This window comes from Apodemus sylvaticus, chromosome 12 (genome assembly GCF_947179515.1).
Source record: "Apodemus sylvaticus chromosome 12, mApoSyl1.1, whole genome shotgun sequence".
In the NCBI taxonomy this organism is placed as follows: domain Eukaryota; kingdom Metazoa; phylum Chordata; class Mammalia; order Rodentia; family Muridae; genus Apodemus; species Apodemus sylvaticus.
Genome location: NC_067483.1, coordinates 45,915,083 through 45,940,277, shown reverse-complemented (window position 1 = coordinate 45,940,277; position 25,195 = coordinate 45,915,083). Strand labels below are relative to the sequence as shown.

Sequence of the window (25,195 nt, the reverse complement as noted above, 5' to 3'; positions counted from 1 at the left end):
CATTTACTATGATTCATAGTAAATCATAGTATGAACACCACCAGTATCACAATTTGCATTTCTCTGGTGATCAGAAATGTTGAGAAACATTTCGTTTATCTCTTGGGCACCTGCATTCTGCACTTTCAGCATCATGGATGAGTCTAGAAGACATAATATTAAGTGAATTAAGTCGGTCATGAAGAGCCAATCTCATACGTGGAACCTAAAATGTCTTACACAAGGAATAGGGTATTGAATGGTGGCTTCCATGGGCTGGCAGAGGGTGGAGCAGGGTTGAGGAAAGAGAAGACACTGGAAAATGAGTACAAGGTGATGGATGGGAAGAGAAGTAAGCTTTATGGTGCTGTTGCATGGGAGCGTGATAATAGTGTGCAATTCAACCAACCATAAAAAGGATCTCAAGTGTTCTCATAATTGGAAAAAAAACTGTAAGTAGGTGTCTTGATAGATAAGGTAGTCTGATTTGTTCAGTACAAAATACATACATACATACATACATACACACATATATTTATATATGTATATATATACAACATACATGCATATACACACACACATATATATATATTATACATTACATTATATTAATGAAAATCTACAATTATTTTAATTGAAAGTAAGATAAAACTTTAAAGCAAGAAGAATGACAAATACCTTTGGATTTGGTCCACGGATTTCAAGGAACCACTTTCAGGACCAGACAGTTCTGGTTTTAAGTCCTTTGTATCTCTTCATTCCTGATGTAGGTCCTCCATTAATTGTCCCCAATATATCATGCAGTCTATTAGGAAGAAGGCAGGCTACAAATTGGTAGGTTCTAATACTGACATGTGCTTTAACAGATAAATGGCAGCAAAAGCCAGTTCCTATTTCATCTCTTAGAAAGAGAAGATGACAGTCACATTGATTGCTCATGTGTCAATGATATTGTCTGCATTTTCCAGATCGTTAATACAATTTTGACGATTTCATACAAAAGCATTCTGACTACCCTCTCCAACCAGCCATTTTATTTCCCTCCCATCCCTATCATTCCTTCCTTCTCCCTACCATGTCCCTTTCAGGATTCGTGATGTTTTGTTTGGTTTGGTTTGGTTATGTGGTCTATTTAGTGTAACCAGGGCCATGTCAGGGCACACTGGAGTGGAATTATTCATTGGCATCTGGTGGGGTCATTAGTGGGTACACAAATGAAGATAATGACCCCCACTCTTGTGTATTGGGAGCAAATGGCTCTGTGGTGAGGCAGAAGGCCACCCGCGTCCCTGCCTGGCTGCCGACCCAATAGAGGCTTTCCCAAAGATTTTGAGTCTGTAATTGTAATGGCTTTGTCTTATCTAGAAGGTGACATTTTGCATCCTTCTCTTCCAGCAACCACTTGCTTTCCAATCCCTCCTGCCTGTTCCCTGAGTATTTAGAAGGGATAAGATAAATGTCCTATTTAGGGCTGAACATTAATTGAAATCTTTTCTACAGCTAAAAATGTAGAAAAAAACCTATGTCAAGGGTGTATTCAAAATATTGAGATGTTAACGAACAATGCACTTCTATTTGCAATTAATATATTATTTCTGTGGGTGACAAGATGTCTGCTCTAGGCTCAAAAAAGCCAACATTCTTTGCCGGGTAAAACATTGAAATGCAACCATAAGTCCAGTTAGTGGTGTTGTTCCAAAAGGCTAAGCCACCAGGCAAAGTTTTATAACTTGGTTTTTTATAAGCCATATTTAAAATGTAATTACAAAGTAGAGTTTAGATGAAATAAACATAAAGCCATAAGAATCAGGACTGCCCTTATTGGGCTGGGCTTGCTCAGTTCCAAGAATGTGGTCGAAGGCTCCTTCGTCAATCACCTGCAGAAATACAAGAAATAGCCTGTGTTCTGGTAGCCTATCTTGGTTCTCATCCCTGAATACCAATTACCCAGAAATATGTGAAACAGAAATAAATGTTCAGACCCTTCCTGCAGAGGGTCAAATTTAATTGATAATTTTAAAAATATCCAGGGATGGGAGCCAGAAATTAAACTCATATGAACTTAATTTAGAGACTTTTGTTGTTGATTTACTTCATAGTTATCCCAACGATACCTATTATTACAAGTCCCAGTGAAGATGGGTAGGATGAAGGGGAAAACCAGAGCTTATGAAGGAAAAGCAAGAGCCTGAGCCATCAGCATGGATGCTCTTGAGTTCCCTGACTCTAGACCTTCTAAGGAATCTTGCAAAATTTTAGTGACCCAGCTGCTGTGCGCCACATCTGAATTTAGAATGATCATAAAGAACTGGGTTTACAGGGCGGAAAAAAGGCCCGTGTGCTTCTGAGCAGCAAAGCAAGAAAAGGAAATAAATTTAGAAAGACAGAGAGGTAGGAGGGGAGAAAGAGTAACAGCATGTGGAAAAGGCTCACACGGGCGTGAATCCTCTGTGCACCCTTTTGCACTTCATGAGCTGTGATTCTTTGCCTGCAAATAATGAGCTCAGACCCTGCCACTGAAGCTCCAGGTGAGGCTCTGTTTGCATATGCAACAGCTCCAACTGAAGCTCCAAGTAAGCCCTGAAAGCTTTCATAGTGAGAGGGACTGTAGCTTGGAACATTTGTCTCTTTTTAGTTCAAGTTTACACAATAGATACTAATGTAATTGAGGTCCTCCTTAAAATTAACCAGATTAATAATGTATACCTTTTCCATGCTTGCAATATTAGAAAACTGTCTGGTAGTATGACAAGAGAAGGCTAAATGGATAAGAAAATCTAATAAAAATGGGTTGAAATTTCCAGTGAAAGAAATCTATAGGAAAATGTTCAGTTCCTTCATTTTAAAATAAATCTTTGAAGGGCTGGGGAGATGGCTCATTTGAAAATGTGCCTATGAGAGCAAGCATGAAGACATAGTGTGGATTTGTAACAACCAATTATAAGTCTGTGTAGTTCATAGTTCTTGTCTTTAATCCTAACCTCCTTATACCTCATTGGTGAGTCTAGCTAGCCATTTGGTGATTTTTAGATGTATTTAGAGGGCTTGTCTCAAAAAAATATTTAAAACGTCTTCAGGAAGGAATTCTGTGTTGATTTCTGACCTTAATATATCTACACATATGGATATAGACGTACAAAAGCCACTTACAAATGCCACAAACATATATACAAAAATAAATTATGAAGGTTGGACAAATGAATAAATTAAAATAGATCTTCAGTATATAAATTCCTTTGAAATAAGAAAACCCATTATATTTAATTTTCATATATAAGATACATATTAAACTCATCTTTTAAGCATAAGATATGTTTTTATTTTAGAAATGAAAAGTATACAAAAATTATGTTTTAAAAACTGAATTTAGCTCACAGTTTAGAATGATAAAAATCCAGGTGTCAAAGGTTAGGACCTCACCTTAGAAGAGTTATCATGGGCCATCATGATAGTGATTAGGAAGACTCATCATTTTTCAAAGATTATTTCCATACTTATTTTATTCAGAGAAATTTTGATACCTTTAATAAAAACATGGCATTTCCAGAGACATTTCCAACTTAATGAACTTATAATGTGTACCAATGACTCTCAAACTTTAGTATACAGCAAACTCACCTGAAGAGCTTACCATGTAAAAAGTCTTTGATTTCATTGATCGGAGATAAGGCTCAATGTGCATTTGCCACAAGTTCCCACAAGATTCTGGTGTTGCTGGTACACTGCCAACTTGACAGGATCTGGAATCACCTAGGATACACCGTTCCAGGCACATCTGCAATGGATTATTTGGGTTGGATTAGCCTCTGGCCATGCACGTGGGGCAATATGTTGATTAGGGTATTGAGGTGGGAAGAGCCACTATAAAAGTATGTGGAGCCATTTTCTGGGTTTGGGTCCTGGATGCCATGAAAAGGACCAGGTTAGGTGAACTTAATTCTCTCATCACTCTCTGCTCCATGTGCATATACAATGTCAGTAGCCACCTCAAGCTTCTGCCACTATGATGTGTAAAAACATTTTCAATAGTAGATTTATACATCACACTTTTGAAAGAGCTTAAATGTTATGTATTTCCTCCTCTTCTCTGCCCTACCATCCCCACCCTAATGCATCCTTTCCTATTCCATTATTCCCATTTAACCCTTTATTGTTTGTTCTATCTCCCTTTGCAAGCTTGCTCCCCATGACTGCTAGCTAATTTCATGACCTCTATGGATAGTCCAAATGAAATATGATAATCTGAATATCCAAATGTAGTATCAATAAATGAAGGAGACATTGAAACATTTGTTGTTCTGGGTCTAGGTTACCTAACTCAGAATGAGTATTTCCAGCTCTTTTCATTTACCCACAAATTGTATGATTTCATTTTTCTCAATAGCTGGATGTTATGTCACTCCGTACTATGCTACACTTTTTTTGCATCAGTCATTCATCAGTTGGTAAGAATCTAAGCTGTAAGCTGTTTTCATCCCCTGGCTATTGTGAGCATGACAGCAATGAACATGGATGAGCAGGTATCTCTGTAGTAGGATGTGGAGTTCACTGAGTGAATGCATGAGAGTGGTATAGAGGGATCATAAAGTAGACCTATCTCTATCCTTTTAGAGAATTTACGTACTGACTTCTGAGGAGTCTACACCATTTTGCACATACACACCACTATTGAAAAAGTGCCTCCCTTTCCTCATACTCACTTGTTATAATTTCTTTTATCTTAGCTATTCTGAGTGTGTTTAAGTGACATCTCAAATTAATTTTAAATTTCCATAATAGCCGAAGATATTAAATGTGTTTAAACTTTCTCTTAGCCATTTTTATTTCATCTTTTGAGAACTCTCTGTTGCTGGCATCCCCCTCTTGTTCAACATAGTACTTGAAGTCTTTGCTGGGATAAAGTGAAGTGGGACACGCGATACGCATATGATGGATACGTTGATATTACAGTGTATGCTGAGGGTTGGAGGGACAACAACAGAGGATTATAGGGGAGTTTAAGTGTAATTTCCAGAGTCTGGTTCTACTCAACCCCACTTTATGCCCCACTTGACCTTGACACTTGAAGACTTAGGACAAAGCAAGAGAAGGAGATAAAGGAGCTATAACTAAAAAAATGAAGAAGAAATCCGAGTAACCTTTCTTTGAATTCTGGTTAGTGGAACTGACTGTTCATAGCAGCAACCAAGCTGAGAGCTGTCTCTCTTCTATGCACAGATACATACACATTACAGACATGCATTGATAACTGTGTAATAGATTTACAGAAAGAGCCTCTAACTAGCAAGCTTCTTATTCTAAAGAAACATAAAGTGCATTGGGAATAATCACATTTATTACATGGAATCTGAAATTTAGGATCATAAACTTGGAACACAATTGTTTGTAAAGCATGGGCTCTGTAGATAATGGGCAAGGTATTCAGTGTGCTTTGTCAGGGATGCCCTGAGCATGTGTCCTGTGCTCTCTGCCTGTTTCAGTGAGTGATGGAGGCAGCATCTAGTGTGAGACCTGTTCCATACTGATAGATTTTGATATCTATTATCTAGCAGCATAGAATGCTAACACAGACCTTCAGTTGTCAAAAGCTACACCATAAGGGGCAAATATCTCCAGATGTGTATCAGAAGTTTAGGATAGTCTTTGAGAAAACATGATTTGTTGCAAATATCTCTCAAAGCCATAAATAGACTTCACTGTTTCTGTGGGACAGTAGGACCCAGCCTTTCTGGCTCACCAGCTCATTGTTCAGGGGAAAGGGATAGGATAACACAGTGTTTCAACAATCATTCATTCAAAGTTAATTGATCCTATACTTTGTTCAAGAAAAAATGCCCAATGCCACAGAAAATAGCACACACAAACATCAAAGACCTTGTCCTCCTATAGAAAGAGGAACAAGTAAGAAATATGATAAATACATTGATGTTACAGGGTATGTTGAGGGGCTGGAGGGACAGCATCAGAGGGTTATAGGAGAGGTTAAGCTTGGAACACAATTGTTTGTAAAGCATGGGCTCTGTAGATAATGGGCAAGGGTTTTGTTTCACTCAACCCACTCTTTGAAAGTAGGGAGTGATGGATAAGTCGGGGGCACATCCATGTGAAGTGGAAGACAGGCTGTATAGTTAGGTGCAAGCACACACAGCAGACAGTACAGCTTCAGCCTTTTAGAAGTTCCTACTGAATTCTAAAGATAACTTGTTTTATTCTGGAGATATTGGGAGAAGCTATTTAAAAAGTTTCAGCAAACATTAACATAATCATGTTTGTATTTTTGGAGATAACACATTAAGTGGTTTTGAGGAGACAGGTTGGGTAGGAGGATGTGATGATGACTTCTGAAGATCATGAAGGAAATAATAGTGAGGATAGACTAATGATATAGGACAACTTTCAAGTTTTACTGATAGAATGTTTTCCTTCTCTAAGGAGGGTGGTGACAAGTCACATCTTATATACTGTAACATTTTAATTTTGATATTTATAGAATCCAGTGACAGTTATAAATAGCATATACTGTTGGAACATCTCTAGTGCAACTTAGATCAAGAAAAGGGAACAAAGTCACACTTAGTACTATCGCTGAGCCACTTTGGAATATGTCAGTGTTTTAATACATGATTTTTTTCCTGGGTTAGAATCACAGTAATAAAGGATGTGTAAGCACAGACAGCCCTTTTCTGTGCTTTTAAGGTTTCTTTTCCAAAAGATCAGAACACAGGACTAGTAGTTGTTTTTGCTAAGACACCAAACCAGCCTGTATGAGACTTTATCAACTATTCTGTATGCAGCCTAACTAAACTGTTATGAAGGAATAAAATAACAAAGAAAAAAACACGTTGACCAGTACATTTTAGTCTTCCAACAAAAGTACAGTTAACAATAATTTTTTCCTAAAAATAACATATTTGTTTCCACAGATGACAAAGTCACAAGCTGTTGTAGGCAGAGATCCTCACAGGCGGCAGCTGCCCCACTCTGTGCGACTTCCCACAAGCACACCGAGTTAATAGCAATTAGAGTAGAGGAGGAAAATTATTTTGGGCAACATAACATTTGACAAGTGCTTTAGTAAATAAAATATTGCCAAACAACTAAAATATTTTCACTTTGCTAAAACTTTCCTGGCTTTTTGTGTTGGCTTTTTTTCAAAGGCGTGAACTGTGAGTTGGAAATTGATGAATGCGGATCCCAGCCATGTCTACATGGTGCCACGTGCCAGGACGCTCTTGGGGGTTATTTCTGTGACTGTGCACCTGGATTCCTTGGAGACCACTGTGAACTCAACTTTAATGAGTGTGAAAGTCAGCCGTGTCTCCATGGAGGTCTCTGCATAGATGGAAGAAACAGGTACGTGTTCTGTAGATGACTGATAGGCTTACAGAGACAAGACCGATTGTACAACTGTGGTGAACTTCAAGTTCTCATATGCTTCATTTGAGTAATGGATTGCATTGTGATTTAAGAAATGGAAAGTTTCAGCATCCTGAGTTTACTTAAAAATATTATTTGGTTAACATATGTCCTGAGTGTAGGTTTTCCAAGGCATTCTTATAAGGGTTGAGAACTATATATATCATAGAAAAGTACCAAGAACTAAAATCCATGTAATAAACCTGGGTGAGGAAGATGCAAAAGCAAAGCTGTCAATTGCTTAAATTGTGAATATAATGTTTATGTTTATATTTATGAAAGAAAGCAAACCAATCAAGTGGGAAAATCCTTCAGAATTTGTCCGGAAATGCTACTCTAAGGGTAATAGTATCAAATTGATATATCTTTGCTTTTTAGCTGTTTGGGGAATTGGGCAAATATATTTGACAAAGCATAATATCAGTAAGTATAACTCAATGTTGATACAAATGAGAGTCTCTCATTGGTTTTCATGGAAATGAGCAACTCTACATTATAACTTCATGTGGTAAATAAAAGGAATTTATATAGTGATAGCCAAGTTCACATCAAATAATATATCCCTGTAAAGAACATTACCATATTTGCTTAGACTGTGAATATTGCATTAGGAAATGCAGGAAAATGTTTAATAGCACTGAACTTAGAATTCGTTTGATACTTGCTCAGTGTGAAACATGGTGATTATTACTGTTCTAAAATTGTAATATACACTGTTCCTCATGAATGTGCAGTAAACAGATGCTCCCAAGAGTTCGCATCATTCATGTTTTGCAAAAGTAGAAATATAATGACTTTTCCTCTATTTAATAAATCAGATATGTGGCTGAGAATTAAATTCAGTGGTAGAGTACATGCCTAGTGTGTGTTCAAGGCCATGAGTTCAATTCCCAATAGTGTGTGCATGCACAACTCCCCTCCACACACGCACACACAAAGAAACTCATAACTTCAAATCTAATTTCAAAATTACTGAAACTCAAAGAGTTCAAGGAAAGGAGTGTGTGCTTTAAGTTATTTAATGAGATAATAATATTTTTAAATAGAGTAGTGAAGGTGCACATTTCATTTTAAAAGTACAAAATGCCATCTTAAGTCACACCCCATGATTAGACCTGACTTTTCCTAGCACTCTAATAATGCACCGGTGCTGGAAGTCTACAGTCCTGGGAACAGCTAACTGGACACTTGGAGACAGAGGATTGGAATGGCTTAAGCTTCCACGGAAGTGAAAACCCTCTGCAGCGCATACTGTTCTCTCTAGAATGCATCCCAGCAGATAACACAAGGGTTTGGGTTCTGATGGGAAGGTAAACGGGCTAGAAACATGTGCCCTTCCATTCTCTACTCTTAAAGGTGCCATGACTTATTTCTTCATTTTATTATATTCATTTTGTTATATCTTTTAATACTAATTTGGGAAAGGATTGACCAATGTGGTTTGAGATTTCTTTTTACACAATAAAAATTAACATCTTTCTTATTTCTTGTGAGAAAATGGATGCTTGCAGACTAAAGGAGCTTTTAAATGGAATCTCTGATTCTGTGAACTTAGTTGTATTCCTTTAATATAGGACACATGCCTATAATATCTCACATAAAGTAGAGTTTAAATATTTCAATCATTGTTATTTATGGACATGCACACTTGTGTATGTGGTGTGTGTGTGTGTGTGTGTATGTGTGTCTGTGTGTGTCTGTGTGTGTCTGTGTGTGTAGGTTTGAGGATTAAACTCAGGTCCCCAGGCTTGCACAGCAAGTGACTTCATGCGCTAAACAATTGTTCTAGTCCTAGTTTTTAGTATTTTTAATTATACAAAACTATGAGCAGATTTTTTTTTAACTAACTGAGACATAAAACCCTTGTCCATGCAACATTTGCCATTTCCAGATCCATAAATAGTCCAGCATCAGTGTTTGGTGGTAAATATATACAGTCACAGGGAGTGGACGATTAGTGTTCTGGGGTTGAAGCATGCCCTTTCTACCTCACATAAGTTTACAGATCTACTTTTAATTTTAACAACCCTAAATCCTTGAGGAGAGAGACATCACCTCAATTAAGAGCCACCTTAAATAAAAACTCAACAATTCTCCCTCAGCAGATTGATTTGTGACACTGTGAGATAGATATAGTCAATCAATGATTAGAAATAGAAAGACCCCTTCTCCCACTATCACCACCTGGTGAGCCAGCCCTAAGGGCATGCAAGCAGAAGAGCTGACCCTGCCACCTGCTTATGCCAGTTTTGGGTGGCCTAGACAGAGCAGCACTGGAGAGCTCGCCCTGGTGGTGCCATAAGGAAGAGCTAGAGGTTTGACCAGCTCTGCTACTACCCAGGCCCAGATCCAGGGCTCTGAGTTGGCCCACCCCAAAATCTATATCATCTATGGACGGTTGGGATGCATGGAAAGGTCAGTCCTGCTATTCCAAAGCAGCAGGATCTCCATGAATCATAACAACAACAGGATAACCAAGAGGAGTACCGGTGAGGTTCCAATGTTGACGGTGTCACAGAAGCCAGAGATCTGGAACCAGACCAATCACTCATTGCAATGAACATTTCCAAGAGAAGATGTGTGGTTAGAGGGATATATTGTGGGACACATTGTGACATACTACAGCGTTTACCATAATATGTCTTTTATGCTTTGGTGGTCTTGTTGTTGTTGTTGTTGTTGGTGGTGGTGGTGGTGGTGGTGGTGGTGTGTGTGTGTGTGTATGTGTGTGTGTTATTTTGAGGAGGAAGGGCAGATATGAGGGGACAGGGAAATGATCAGATGAGCAGGATTGGGGTGCATGATGTAAAACTCACAAAGTATCAATAAAAGGTTAAAAAAAGAAATAGACTAAAATATTTATGTAATCAGAAAACAACACTGTAATAAAAATTCACTTAATTATGAGTGCTTCTATTTAGTAAAAAAAAATTAACTTTTATAATCAATTTTATTTGGTACAAATTATTACCTACTGACTTCAATAATACTGATATTTTTATTTATTATACCAAATACCTTGATATACAAGATATGATGGTTCTATTCTTTTATACATATTTAATTATCACAATTATCTTTTGATCTAAGTATCATAGTCTTATGCATGCCTAAGAAACACCAGCTTCCAAATAGTGTTACATGAATCTTACTGCCATTTTTTTAAGTCAATAACAATAAGGTGTTGATATGGAAACACATAACCATGTAGGTCTACAGAGATGACTCCATGGTGCTTTTGAGGTAAGTATGAATGCTACACAATTTGTGTCAGGCTGATAGATAAATGGAGACAGTACAAAGAAGGTTGATTTCAAGATGACCAAGAGTGACATGAAAATTTCATTTGTTCTCCAGTTACTACTGTGACTGCACAGGTAGTGGATTCACAGGGATGCACTGTGAATCCTTGATCCCTCTTTGTTGGTCAAACCCTTGTCACAACGATGCAACATGTGAAGACATCGTTGACAGCTATATTTGTCACTGCTGGCCTGGTAAGTGACAAATATTTTATCAGGTTTTTGTTCTTTGTTTTTGTCTTTTCATTTTTTTACTTACACTAGAAACAAGTTGCTTGTAGAAAGTAAAATAAAAATTGTTGTCATTAAAGGCACCAAGCCAACACTTTTTCTCACTCGTCATCATCCACACAGTACTGATACTATACTATACACTATGTAAGACAGATGACCATAGCACCAATAGCACCAAAGACTGAAACCCTCTAGGTTCAGAAACATGACAGTGGAAGCCTGAATTCCACAGAGTTTTCCTGAAGAAACATTCACTGGGATTGTTTTCATCTACCTATTCTCCCAGACACCAGAAATATATAAAAGCAATGTGCCAACCTTTTAAGAGTTTGTCTTGTCTTATAATTCACGAGGTTAGTCAAGCTTATAACTATGCTGCCCAAACAATGTATCAAATGTTTCCCCCCAATGTATAAAGAATACAATGGTCATTCTTATAAGATCAATAAGAATATAGGCTAAGCACATAAAACTATACTGAAATTAGCATATACCTAGAGAGTAAAGATGTTACAAGAACCATCAGAAAGCAGAAATATTATTGGCAAGTGGAAAATATTTTATTAATTCTGAGCAACAACTTGATATATTTTTAAATTTGATTTTCTTACTAAGATTTTGTTAATAGAAATGGCAACTATAGTATTTTCCCTCTCTTCTTTTTTAATCCACTGAAAAAAATTGAAAACTTATGAATACTCCATATTGTATCAAATAGACTGTGTATCTACCACTATTTCCACTGATTTTTATTTTATTCTTGTCAAAAAAAAAAGAGTTAACCCTGCATTGGAAAGCATTCATGAGATGAACCAATCCAATTAGTAATAGCTTCTGGTTAAGGAATGTTTATTGTCTAGGGAATATTTAATGATATTTTTGATCAATGTATAAAAAGAAGTTTTGAATTCCCTGGTTTTCAAATGTCAGTATGCTATGTTTCCCTGTTTCAGAAAATGAATAGGAGATACCTGCTGACCTCTGGTCATCATTATGCTATCAAATACTGGTTTATTGTAAACTAGATCATCCTGTAGTCCCATCACAAGAAATTCAGTGCAAATGACATATTTAAAAATATCTGGGAGTCAAAAGGGAATATCTAATTCTGACAGGAATACAGTATGCCAAAATAGCAAGTTGGGTACATTAAGGCGTTATCATGAAATTATGTTAAAGAAAATACTACCATTTAGAAAATATGACTGAACATATATCATAAATGGACTCACTGAGTCAGAGACTTTTGCTACTTAACAAAACTACTCTTCAGACTGATATTTCACTTGTTAAAAAAAAGGTTTTGACAATAACGTTCACCCCCTTGAGTTGTTTTAGGAAAAAAAAATCCAGTAATGAAATATACGGATCTTAGCTCAGCTTAGAACATAGAGATGACCCAACAAACACTAACTAGCTAGTAATGTTGGGTTGATTGTTCTGTTCCCTATGATTAACACCAAGCAGCATGCTATTTATTTTAGGAAAGAAGTGAGGGAGAGAAGGGAGAATAGAGAGGAAAGAAACAAGAAACATGGTAGGCACACATAGAAGGGGCCTTGTTCTGCCATAGAACTTTGGGTGATTGTTGAAGACCATTTGACTGTGTTGGCTGGTGGCGGAGAAATGAGGATGGGGAAAACCAGCAGCCAAATCTCGGAGACACTTGTGTACACTGCAAATATGGGTCAGGGAAGTCACATACCCGGGCCTGCTCATTTACAAAGAGTTCTCTTACAATTTAGTAAGATGGTTGGGTGAAATAAACCTAAAGATGTGAGAGATTTTTAAACAGAACCAAGTAACTTGCCAGAACTAAGCCAACAGTGGTAGGACACGGATGAGAGGATGAGCTGTTACTGTGGCTTGAATGTAAAATGTCCTCCACAGCACAAAATCAGGGAACCATTTCAGAGGTGTGGCCTGGCTGGTGGAAGTGTGGCTCTAGAAGCAGTTCTTTGAAAATTATTTCTAACATTTAGTCCTTCCCACTACATGTTTCTCCCACTTGAGTGAGCCTTTCCCCCACCCCCATGCCTTCCCTATTGTGATGGTCTCAAGGATCTGAAACTATTTGTTTCTCTGTCGTATTTTTTTTAATCACGTCTATGAAAAAATAACTAGCAGTGGCCAAAAGTGTCATGTTAAGAGGTAAACTACATGGGTATATTCAACAGTATTCAGAATCTGGATTTCTGTCTGAGATCACTGTGTGGATGGTGTGTTACCCTAGGTAGAAAAGTAAGGATGTCTTTGTACCCTTGCTTTCTGTTGTATATAATGAGATTCAAGGCTACAAGCCACTTTATAAGTAGGAAAAAAAAATCCATTGCTCTGACTGTAAAAACAGTCCTAAAGAACACATTGGCAAGAATCACGCTGCATTTGTCTTAAGTCCTTATTTCATATGTAAATAATTTTGAGGAGTATCTCAAAGTTTAAATGTTTATCACAGATGCTCAGATGGAATTGAATATGAAAAAAAACAAAGCAAACAAAAAATCCACATGCCCAGAGGATCTGATTCAGTATCGTGTTGTTTCTTTGTACAGAGATTTATAGAGAAACTTGTTAAAAATATTGACTGTGGTCTTGACTGAAGGAGTCTATTTATATCTGGTTAAAGAGACCAGCAACTAAAATTCCCTCCAGAGCCTCGGTGGTGTGGACAGAACTGGCAAACCCATAAATCAGGACTTCCCCCATGTTCCCGATTGAATGAGATAATGCATGAGCGGGAAAAGCGGGGAAGGATTTATTATAGTTCTAAATCTCTTTCTAACCTGGCTGATGTGTGAGTCTTGAGTCTTAGAACAAAAAGAAAATTACAAACTGCCTGTTTTTTCTTTCTTTCTTTCTTTCTTTCTTTCTTTCTTTCTTTCTTTCTTTCTTTCTTTCTTCCTTTCTTCCTTTCTTTCTTCCTTCCTTCCTTCCTTCCTTTCTTTCTTTCTTTCTTTCTTTCTTTCTTTCTTTCTTTCTTTCTTTCTTTCTTTCTTTCTTTCTTTCTTTCTTTCTTTCTTTCTTTCCTTCTTTCTTTCTTCCAGTCCACTATATCAAACAAATCCTGATACATGGCCACCTACTGTGAAAACTATTGTTTAGTAGAAGTTTATAACTATGTAAGTATGAGGTGGAAGTGTCTTAAAAGCAGGCTTTCTCATTGAAGACATCCGAAGGGTTCTTTGGGGAGCTCACCATAAAGAACTGTGACATGTTTCTGTCTGACATGTTTCTTAGTTCCTTTATCCAGTGCTTGAGTTTCTCCTTCAGATTGTTGAGAAAGACCCCAAGGGTTACATAAAATAAATATATTATACTATGGTACAAGAAGATTTATGCTGTAGTTATTATTTGAAATAGGATCCACTCAGGAGTTTATTAGGGTTACAAAATGAGCAATCATATTGTATTCTCATTACTGGCTTATTAATAGTTAATTCTCTAGTTATGCACTGAGCCGGTTTTAATTCAGTTGTTATTTTAACCATTAATTAGTACTATTTATTCTCACTCAGTCATTGATTGAAGGTCAACTATTTATGTATTGCTGGGTAGTGAAGTGTTGAATAAAATACACACAGTCCTGTTTATGTGGAGCTGACAATCTGTTGAAGCAGGCAACTACACATGCAAATAAACACATCATTAAAAGTTGTCAAAAGAGCAATGGAAGAAAAAGGCTGAGAAAACTGACAGGGGACCAAGGCCTTTTATTGTGTTGTGATCTGAGTAAGAGAGAAAAGTAACATTACGTGAGGTAAAGTCTGAAAACTGAGGAAGAGTTGGCTAAGAAAAGGCTTGGAAGAGAATTTCCCAGGAGGGAGGAGAGCAGTTGTTAAATCTGTGGGTAGGAAGCACCATCAGGGAGGAAGAGCGTGCTAGATGGAGGGAACCCACATTCCAAGGGAGCTCTTAGGTCCTATTAAGGGTCTTGAACTCTATCCTATGTGAAAACAGGAAACCATTTTTATTATTTTAAACTAAAAATAAGGCTACGGCTTGATTTCCAAGGTTTGTTTCCAAGGACCTTGTTGATTTCCAAGGTCTATAAATTTTACCTTAAAAATAAGTTTCTCAGTGAACTTAAGTCAACCTTACAGACATTATCAGGTTGTAGGTCTGTGTCCCTTGAAAGACTCCATGCATTTGTTGCACCAACTTACAGAGTAAATGATGCCCTTTCAGTGTCCACCATCAAATGTCAGTGACCTAATAAATTTATATTTTTGGGTTCACACTACACAAAGCACAAGCCAATGAGATAATCCTCATAATAGAAAAAACCTGAAAATGTATATTTGGGAACCAAATCTATTAACCTTGATGGTAACTAGGGAAAATAAACAACATATTATGAAACGCTTACATTTGGTGATAGCAAATGTCCAATAGGCATTTAGGTCTACTTGTTGGTGACATGACAGTGGTGGTGATGCTACCTTGGTGGCATCTGTCAGTCTTGGCTACAGTGACAAACATGCATAACCTAAAACACAGAAGCTCCACTTTCAGGCCTCAACTTCAAGGCTTTACCCTGACACACAGAATTTCACTGTATACCATGTTTCAAGCTGTAAGTGAATGCTGACACAGTCATGTATTTTGGGATACCTAATGATGAGGCACGAGTTAGATCTATCATAGGAACTTAAACAGGGAGTAAACACAGCAAGTCGTGAAAGGTAACATGTGTTACAAGTCTTTAATATTAAAGCCCCTATCCACACAATAAAGCCACATTTTTATAGGTATGCAGAAGCAGATTGAACAGGGAGATTTATTTTATGTTTGATATTTAGTTTCTTATAAAATGGTAGGCCATGTACTTTAAATTCTTAGCCATAATTAACTTACCTTGCTAAATCTAGGAAGGTATAAAATAATCTGCTTTTATTGCTGGTGCATGCTGGGTGATAGCTTTGACCTTACTCTGACCTTTAAGGGAAATCTTAGGGTTTCTCTTGGTGTGATGAAACAACATAACCAAGGCAACCTGGGGAGAAAAGGGTTTATTTTGTTTACACTTCCACACCTAGTTCATCATTAAAGGCACAAACTCTAACCAGGGCAGAAATTAACTGGAGGCAGAAACGGATACAGAGAGCATGGTGGAAAACTGATTACTTGCTTGTCCCTTCTTCGATGATGTATCTAGTTTGCAGCAAGTTGACATAAAACTAGCCAGCACAAACTGACCCCTTGTCAACTTGATACACAAACGTCGTCACTTGCCAAGGACCAGCCTCGGCTTGGAGAGGGGTTCTAAGACAAGGGGCATTTGAGAGCAGGGAAACAAACAACTCAAGGTCAAGTCATGTGTTACAAGCTGATGTCTTATGTTCTGCTTGAGACAGCTTTCAGAATGCTCCCTCTATGTTCTGCTTTCTCTGGAGAGCTCCAGATAGCTCTGCTTCAGACAGCATTTTTGCACATCTAAAACCTCTCTGGATCACTCATCTCTTGCAGATCGAAAGCCCAGTCTTTTATTTACATAGCAACTCATTCTTTACTCATACTTTCCTTTTTGATTATTCCATGAATCAACATCCAATGACCCCAACCCCTTGATCCCTAGAGAGAGCAAGCATGTGCACAGATAGCTGGGTGGAATGCTGCCCTGAAATGACCATGCCTACCATGTCTGGGCCTGGACCTAAACTCCCTCTGTTCTAGGCTGTCCGTCAATTCAGAAATCTGCCTACCTTTTGTCTGCCTGTCTTTGTATCTTTGTGACAAGCAGGCTCATAGCGCAACTGCCTCTGTTCCTTTAGATCTGTGAAGCAGCTCCTTAAAATTCAAATTGTATCCTTATAGTTTGCATAGTTGGGAAATTGAAATATATTTTCAAACTCTTGTTTTCAGTGTTCTTTCTTGCAGCCTTAAGGGCTGTCCTGAAGGTCACAGCATTCTCCATTTTTCTGAAACATAGTGTCCTCACCTCCTGGACTCTTGCTGTCTCTGATTTTCATTGAGTCATTAACTCAGAGGCAGAGAGGGGCATCCCTCAAAGGAGGAATGTGAAAATATGTGCACTATTATACAAACTTACCTTTCACCCACAGCAACCATATACCCGTGGAGGCCCACACCCTGCTGGCTCTTTTCTAGGGACACAAACGATGTCATACTGTCCCTTACATATGGCCAAGCAGGACTTGGCAATCACTGATAAGCAATAACCTTTCCTTTCTTGTACATTCCCAAGATCATACATTAATATAAACACCACAATATGAAAGAGTTTTACAAACTTAAAAAGTTCTACAGTCTCTTTTAAAATCTAAATTCACTCAAATGTTGGTTCCTATGAAATTAAAACAAATTAAAAAGTTCTACAGTCTCTTTTAAAATCTAAATTCACTCAAGTGTTGGTTCCTATGAAATTAAAACAAATTATGAAATTTCCTATTTCAAGAGGGAAAAAATAAGTAAATAGTCACAATAATATCAAAGCAAAATAAAACCCCAACAGTATAAAGCACTCAATGTCCAGTATCTGGGATGTGTTCATGATTTTCTGGGTTCCTTCAAAGAACTATAACTTCTTTGGCTCTGCCCTCTCTGAAAAACACACAGAATATCTCCTAGGCTCCTGCTGGCTCCATTCCATACCTCCTGCTATCCTTGGTGACTCTCCAAGAGCTGACAGCTCTAAAATGCTGGGATCTTCAGCTGCAACTGTGATGCACTCTCACCAACACTCTCTCCTGGTCTTTTCATCAAGGATACCAGCCCTGTGACATGGTGCCAAAACTCAGCTGCTCTCCATGACCCCTTTATACCTTCAAAACCAGTACCACTTGGGTGACTCTTACACTACAAATTTAGGCTCCACACATGAAGTATAACTTTGCTCAGCTCTGGAATACAGCTTGAATGTGTTGACTCTAAGGAAATACTTCTCAGAAGATTTCACTTCAATACTGCTGGTTTCTTGTTTAATCACCACTATATATATTCCTCAGCTCCAGCTAAGCAGTATCAACTATCCCACTAAAGCAAAGATTTTACTTCAGTATCCCTTGTCCATTGCTACTAGAATCTGTTTCCATGTAGCATTCTCTTTTTGGCTCCTCCTGCTAGCTTTTTGAGGGTGGGCACCTTGCTAATTGGCACCCGCACAGTGGTCAGCCTCTTCTAAGACATGTGCCTGGCATTCCTGAGCTTTTCCTCAGCAGCTTCTCTGAACTTTTATCCTGCAGGATACACGGGTGCCCTGTGTGAGACCAACATAAATGAATGCAGTAGCAACCCCTGCCAGTTTGGGGGGGAATGTGCTGAGTTGTCCTCAGAGGATCTCCATGGAAACACTGCTGGCCTGCCTTCCTCCTTCAGCCTCCTTGGAGCCTCGGGCTATGTTTGTATCTGTCTGCCTGGATTCACAGGTGAGGACATGGGAAATGACTCCCTGCGTTTTATAGCAGAGAATGGATAATTAGAAGGAAAACCTGTGCTGTGTAAACTCTAGTGCCATGGTACAAAGGGTCCCCCTTGTGGGCATGGGAAATAACTTGGATCACATGTAACTCCTTAGCTCTCCGGGGAAATGGATCCATTTCCGGGGATCGAAATGGATGAAATGGAACACATTTTGTTGAGAATTGCTGTCCACCTCAACGTCTTCATCCTAGAAGTAAATGCAATCAGTAATTTCATTTTCTTTTTTTTATTCGATATAATTTATTTACATTTCAAATGATTTCCCCTTTTCTAGCCCCCCACTCCCCGAAAGTCCCGTAAGCCCCCTTCTCTTCCCCTGTCCTCCCACCCACCCTTCCCACTTCCCCGTTCTGGTTTTGCCGAATACTGTTTCACTGAGTCTTTCCAGAATCAGGGGCCACTCCTCCTTTCTTCTTGTACCTCATTTGATGTGTGGATTATGTTTTGGGTATTCCAGTTTTCTAGGTTAATAACCACTTATTAGTGAGTGCATACCATGATTCACCTTTTGAGTCTGGGTTACCTCACTTAGTATGATGTTCTCTAGCTCCATCCATTTGCCTAAGAATTTCATGAATTCATTGTTTCTAATGGCTGAATAGTACTCCATTGTGTAGATATACCACATTTTAATATTCAGTCTTAAGGTTTGTTTTCATATTTGCTAGAAATGTTATAGTTATGAATATGTGCATGAAGAATAATTATCTACTTTCAAATAATCTTTCTAAACTGTTCTGCAGCTAAAGTCAATGAAAACATCAAATTTCAGTGGCTTCTTTCACTTTTGAAGCACCTTCTCGAAACGAAAAGGTCCCTGCATATTTATTTTCCAGGGAAAAGAGGCATTTGTATCTAGTGTGTACTCTGAAACTTCCAGAACTTTTGAAACAAGCACTCAAATTATTGATAAGTAGTAATTTACCCACAACTTCTAGATACCAAAGAGAAAGGTAGTCACAATCTAGTCTTCTACTCTATCTGTTTCTCCTTAGATTAAACAATTACTTCAGGAAATACTTTGGTTGTTGCTGAGAATGTCTAGGAAAAGCTAGTGATGAGAATGCACCTAAGATTCCCTTGATATTACTGGTTCATAATGAAGAGAATGAACTTTGATTTGTGGTATTTTTGTCTAGTTGCTGTGGTAGCTTTGTCTGGGAGCAGTATCAGGATAAAATTTATAATCTCTGACCAGATTTTAAACTGTGCTTTTGTTGTACCACGAAGCACTTGTGAACTCCAAAAGACCACCAAGGAGCCATTTCCAGTGTAATCACATTAGGATCTCTTTATCACAAGCTCAGAGTTTGGGCTTTCTCACTGCCTGCCCACAGGACGGTTTGGTGAACCAGCCCCAAACTCTCATTGGGACAAGGTTTTGTAGGAAATGGAAGGATCCAGCCTGGCAAGCATTTAACTTGATATCTATTGTAAGCTGACAGGTGGGTGCTCTGAAGCAAGATCAAGTATAATCACAAAGAGTCTGAAAGTACATCTGAAACAATCAGACTAATCTTTGATTAACTGTTGTTAGGAAGTAGCTAGGGAGTAGTAACTCTGGCCAAGGGCAAGCCTTGGGGTCCTTCCTGGTACTTGGGTGCAGCTTGGGTTCAGCTGTCCGCCAAGTTCTCTCTCTCTCTCTCTCTCTCTCTCTCTCTCTCTCTCTCTCTCTCTCTCTCTCTCTCTCTCTCCCTCTCTCCTTCTCTCCTTCCTTCCTTCCTTTTTTCCCTCCCCCCTCTCTTTCTTTCTTTCTAGAGGCTAGTTCCAAGATAGAATAAGTTTGGCCTCTCACTCTTACCTTAATTTTTAAATTAATCTTATATCTTATTTTCTACTTATGTTGTCCTGTAGAAATCAATATGAGCTGTGAACACATAGATTTGTCTGTTATATATTTGTGTAGTTACCTCACCCTTAAGAATATTCCATTATCCCATTTCTTTTTCAGACTCTTATCTCCCTTTCTTCTTTTGAAGTTACTTGAATTGGGTATATTGATATATTTTATACAGCTACTTTGCATTTTTTCTGGGAACAAAGAGGAGATGATAGTCCAGTATCCAAAAATAGTAAGTTTGGGATTATACAAAGGAAATTCAAAGTGAGAGACCATTGTAGTTTGCCTTGCCAGAAAACAATATAGCTGTTCAACAAGAGGTATAATGGTCCAGAAAAGTCAGAAATGATAAAAAGCTGACAGGAATGATTATGTTAGTTAAAACATCTGACTATGGCTTAATGAATTAGTATTTTTGATTAGGTGGAATTCCAAAATTGTATTCCCCTCATCAACCTTCAATCAGTGGTGATTCAATGAAAAAGTTTTCACACTCTTCCACAGTTCCCCCAGCAATGTGTAACTGATAGGTTTCTTCAGATTTTATTAGTCTTAGCACTCTCTGTGTTGTCCGGTAAGATTTCCATGTATATTCAGTATGTGTTACCCACGAATTCTTTGTCAATACCAATTTTCTGTCTGGACAGCTTCCTATTCACTTAGAAAAGAGTCCTAAAATCCCTGCCTACTGTGCCAGGTTTGTTTCTTCTTTCTCCTCTATCAAGCTTTGTTTTATGTACTTTTGAGGCTCTGTTGTTTGCTGCCCATTTTATAGTCATTGTATCTCACCAGGGGTTGACCCTTCTGCCATTATGCAATAACCCGTCTCTGTACAAATTTACTTTGACATCTACTTTATGTAATGTCACTGTAACCACCCTTGGATCCTACAAGTTAGGTTCCCGTGTCGTATCTTTCCCTTTCTCTTCTGTCCTCCACTTACCTGTGCCACTAAATTTGTGAGTTCTTGTAAATAGCACATTGGACAGCATATTATTGAGTTGGTTGCAAATTTTTATTCTGCTAATCTTTGTCTTGAGTATTTAGATAACTTTACTTTTTTGTACATTAGAGTTAATCCATTCTTTGTTTTCTGTTTGATTGGTGGTTTTATTCATGACCTCCCGTGAGTTACTTGACTCATTTTTAAGATTCTATCTTGATTTTATTTATCATATGTTATATAAATTTCATATTAATTATTTTGTGCTTGTCTTACCCATCTCCTACCACTCTGAGGTGGAGTATCTAAACTTGACATCTATGTAGGCCTCATTTCAGAGTACCATTGTCTTGAGGATCAGATGATGGTGCAATTTTTATGTTAATGACTAATGTTTTTTAAATGATATTGCCTATATTTTGCTCTCTAACTTTTTCTTTCATCCTATGGTCTCATTTCTTTTTCATTTTCTTTCTGCTCATTAAAGAACTTCTAATTTTAAGGGTGATTCAGGGTTAGCAATGACTTCTTTTTCTTGTCTGAGAAAGAACTTATTGTCTACTCATCATAGAAGGAGAGTTTTGCTAAATATAGAACTTGATTATGACAATTAATTTTATTTAGAACTGCATAATACATTTCTCTGTACTCCACAGTTCCCTTTTAATATCATACTTTTCATTTATTCTTTCAGAATTTTTTTACGTGTATATGAAGTATTTTGATCATATTCATCCTCCCATTCCAATTCTTCCTGGAACCCTTTCCCCACATGTCCCAGCTGATTTTATGCTCTGCCCCCTCTTAAATCGCTGAGTAAATTAATGCTGCCCATATGAACATTGGTATGAAGCTACCAACTTATGCTTCGTTATTCAACCAGAGGCCATGCTCCTAAGGAAACCCATAGGTTGTCAATAGCTCGTCAGCCAGGGGTTGGGGCTCACCGTACTCCTTTTCCATTAATGCTGCATTGTTAACTGCCTTGATTATCTGCAAGTCTTGTTCAGATAAGCACAACTCCTGTGCATTCAAGAGTGACACAATCTTTTCTTATCCAGAAAATAGAATTTTACTCCAATCCACCTCTGAATCATAACTTTTTTAGCCCCTCATTTGTGATATTCCCAGAGTCTTGAAAGAGTGAGTGAAATGTATGTCTCATTTGGCTCAGAGGACTCCATTGATGCTTATTGTTTACATATTGATTACTTGTGAATCTCTGTATTCACTACCCTTCATCACAAAAAGAAGATTATCAGATGAGGACCAATAGCCATGTTATTGTGTAGCCATAGTATAGAGATACATATTTTCTAGATAGTTTGCTGATGTACACATTTAGCAAAATGACTATAGTAGGCTCACCCCTGGAGCCTATATGTTCCCCAAGTAAGAATTCTTGTCCAAATATATAGTGCTAAACATGAGTTTCCTTCTATGAATAGGCCTTAAATCTTAAATCAGAGATCAATTGGTTACCTTTATCACATTTACACCATAATTTTATTCATTGCCTTACCTTGCCGGGCTGTTAAACATAGCTTACAAAGTTTGAAGCTAGGTAAGACTGCTGATGACTGTTCTCTCTCAGCAGCCTACATAGCACCTTCCTGAACTAGGAAAGCTAGCCCAAGCCCAACAGCCAGAAATGTCCATATCAGCACCAGCTTTATTCTACATGTCTTATGGCCAAAGTGTGTGGTGTCTTCTAATTCCAAGAAAGGTGGACTGCTGCCCAGGGTCATGCCTGACTCCTTAGACTTGCTACAGCTAGGATCTGTGTTGATGTCTGTAGTCCCGGTTATCACCAAAGGCCGCTGCCATCAAAGACCATGTGGATGTCTGAGGGCAGTACGCGCTGACCTGAGTGGCTTCTGCTGCCACCCAAGGCCACAGGGACATTCAAGCCCAGTCTGCTGCCAGAAACCATTTCTGGGTCTGTCTGTGGTCAGTCCTATTGCAGTTGATGTTCCAGGCCATTTCACCACCAAAGGCTATACAGATGTCCTTGTTCTGCACTGACACCCGAGGCACTGTGCTGAACTGGCCCTGTCCCTCATCTGGGCAGCACCATAGCTGACCCTGGTGTCATGTGGTTGGGTGAGCTGGCCCCAAAGGCAGGAGAGCAAAAGAGCAATTTCCGTCCCTTGCTGGCTGTGGCATTGAGTGATCTAGCTTGGACAGTGCTGGAGAGCTTGCCCTGGTGGTATGCGCATAGAAAGGCTGTCAGGCTGATGAAATCAGCTACCACATAGGCCCAGATCCAGGGCTTTAAATTGCTCCACCCCAATATCTACCCTATATGAATTGCCAGAGCATGAGAGAAAAGCTGGTCCTACAGATCCAAACTTCAGGACTCATTTCAATGAACATTTGCAAGTAAAGATGTATGGAAACAGGACATACTGTGTGACACACTATGGTTTCCACAATTAGATTTTAAAGGTTATTATTCTGTCTTATTTTATGTTTTTTGGGGAGGTGTTGCAAGGGCAGAGAGTAGATACAAAGGGACAGGGAGATGAGTGGGATTGGGGTACATGATGTGAAATTCACTAAGAATCCATTTAAAAAGAGAATTTAAATGGAACTACCATACACCAAGAATTAATGCTCCTCCTAGAAGCCAATCAGAAAACAATGGCAGGTATGGGGTGTTTCCTCTTAAGCTGTTTGTGAAGAGTTTTTCAAAAACTCTCCCCAATATGAGCTATTATAACAGGTCTTGTTTAAGACTAAAGAGAAACCCTCCGCCATTGAGGTGGTGTGGTTTCTTTCTTTATCTTTAGTTTTGTGTTTTGTCTTATCTTCCCTGTTTCTTTGGTTTTCAGAAGTTAATTTATAATGTACTTTCATGTTCCTTTGTATTTGAGTTTATCCTACCAGTGGTATCCTCAGTATGCCAACAAGCTTTCTGTTGCTATGACAACCAGTTGTGATTGATCTGTTCCATGTGAAGGCTTATTTTGTTTTGTAGTTTTAAGTCTGTGATGACCTGATGCCATCGTCCTTGCTATTGCAATGAAGGCAGACATTTTGGTGGGCAGTGTGTGGCAGAGGATGTTACCTTACTTTATGGCAGCAAAAAGATAAGAAAGGGAAGAGGAGACGCTGGGATTCTAACTCGAAGCAGCACAGCAAACTTAGCTTCACTAAGCTCCATCCTCGAAGATTTCTGCACATCCCAAGCGGCCACAGAGCAGTGCCTAGGTTTTTTACTTGCAGGCCTTTGTAGATGACTGCTCACCCAAACCATAGCATTCAACATTTCAAATCATTGGGTTTGGGGCTTCTTGCCAGATTTTTGAAAAGTGTAGGCAATATATTTCATTGAATGGTCTATCAACTTGATGTTCATTTTCTACTCCTAGAACAATAATCATATAAATTGTATGTCTTTTACTTTTTTTTTATAAAAGTTTTGAAATTCTTTCCCTGCCTTTACTGCTATCACTTTATTGCTCAGACTTGGCAAGTTCTATTGTTCTGTCCTCAGACTAACTCCCCTTTCATCTCTTTTCTTGTTCATCTATCCAAAGAATTATTTCTTCTATTGTAGTTTGTAACCATACAATTTCTACTTATATGTGTCATGTTTCTAGTAGTCAGTATTTCTCTTGCTAGTCTCATACTGATGAACTCCCACTGGTCTCTGCTAATGGTCCTTGACTGGCTGTTATTTGTTTCTTCATTGGTGAGGTTACAATGTGTGTGTGTGTGTGTGTGTGTGTGTGTGTGTGTGTGTGTGTGTGTATTTACAATATACCAATCATAAAATAGTGGGTTTCTATACAGCTTTCTCAAAGCTATTTAGTGTTAGCTTTTCTTTGTTCCTAACCAAGGGTTGTGATGAGCTTCTTTAGGTCACCGAAATGTAGAACACATCTCTTGATAGAGGTAGGAAGTCTCAGCATTACTGAGGTAGTAAAAAAGATACCATCTGCTAGTAAGACTCTCTCATCCTACCAGAAACATTCTAGATCCAGGAGTCCAAGGAAGAGAGAATTGTGCTATGGCACTGGCTTGACATGTGATGCT

The 25,195-nt window shown here is 38.3% G+C and overlaps 1 protein-coding gene across 1 annotated transcript in view; it reads left to right on the top strand.

Moving 5' to 3' along the window:
- The window catches only part of Crb1 (crumbs cell polarity complex component 1), a 139,679-nt gene that overhangs the window by 1,584 nt on the left and 112,900 nt on the right, over positions 1 to 25,195 (top strand). The window contains exons 3-5 of the mRNA XM_052199917.1: positions 7,137 to 7,332; positions 10,753 to 10,892; positions 18,134 to 18,316. Of these exons, the coding sequence (XP_052055877.1) occupies positions 7,137 to 7,332; positions 10,753 to 10,892; positions 18,134 to 18,316 (519 nt within the window). The remainder of the gene's footprint in view (positions 1 to 7,136; positions 7,333 to 10,752; positions 10,893 to 18,133; positions 18,317 to 25,195) is intronic.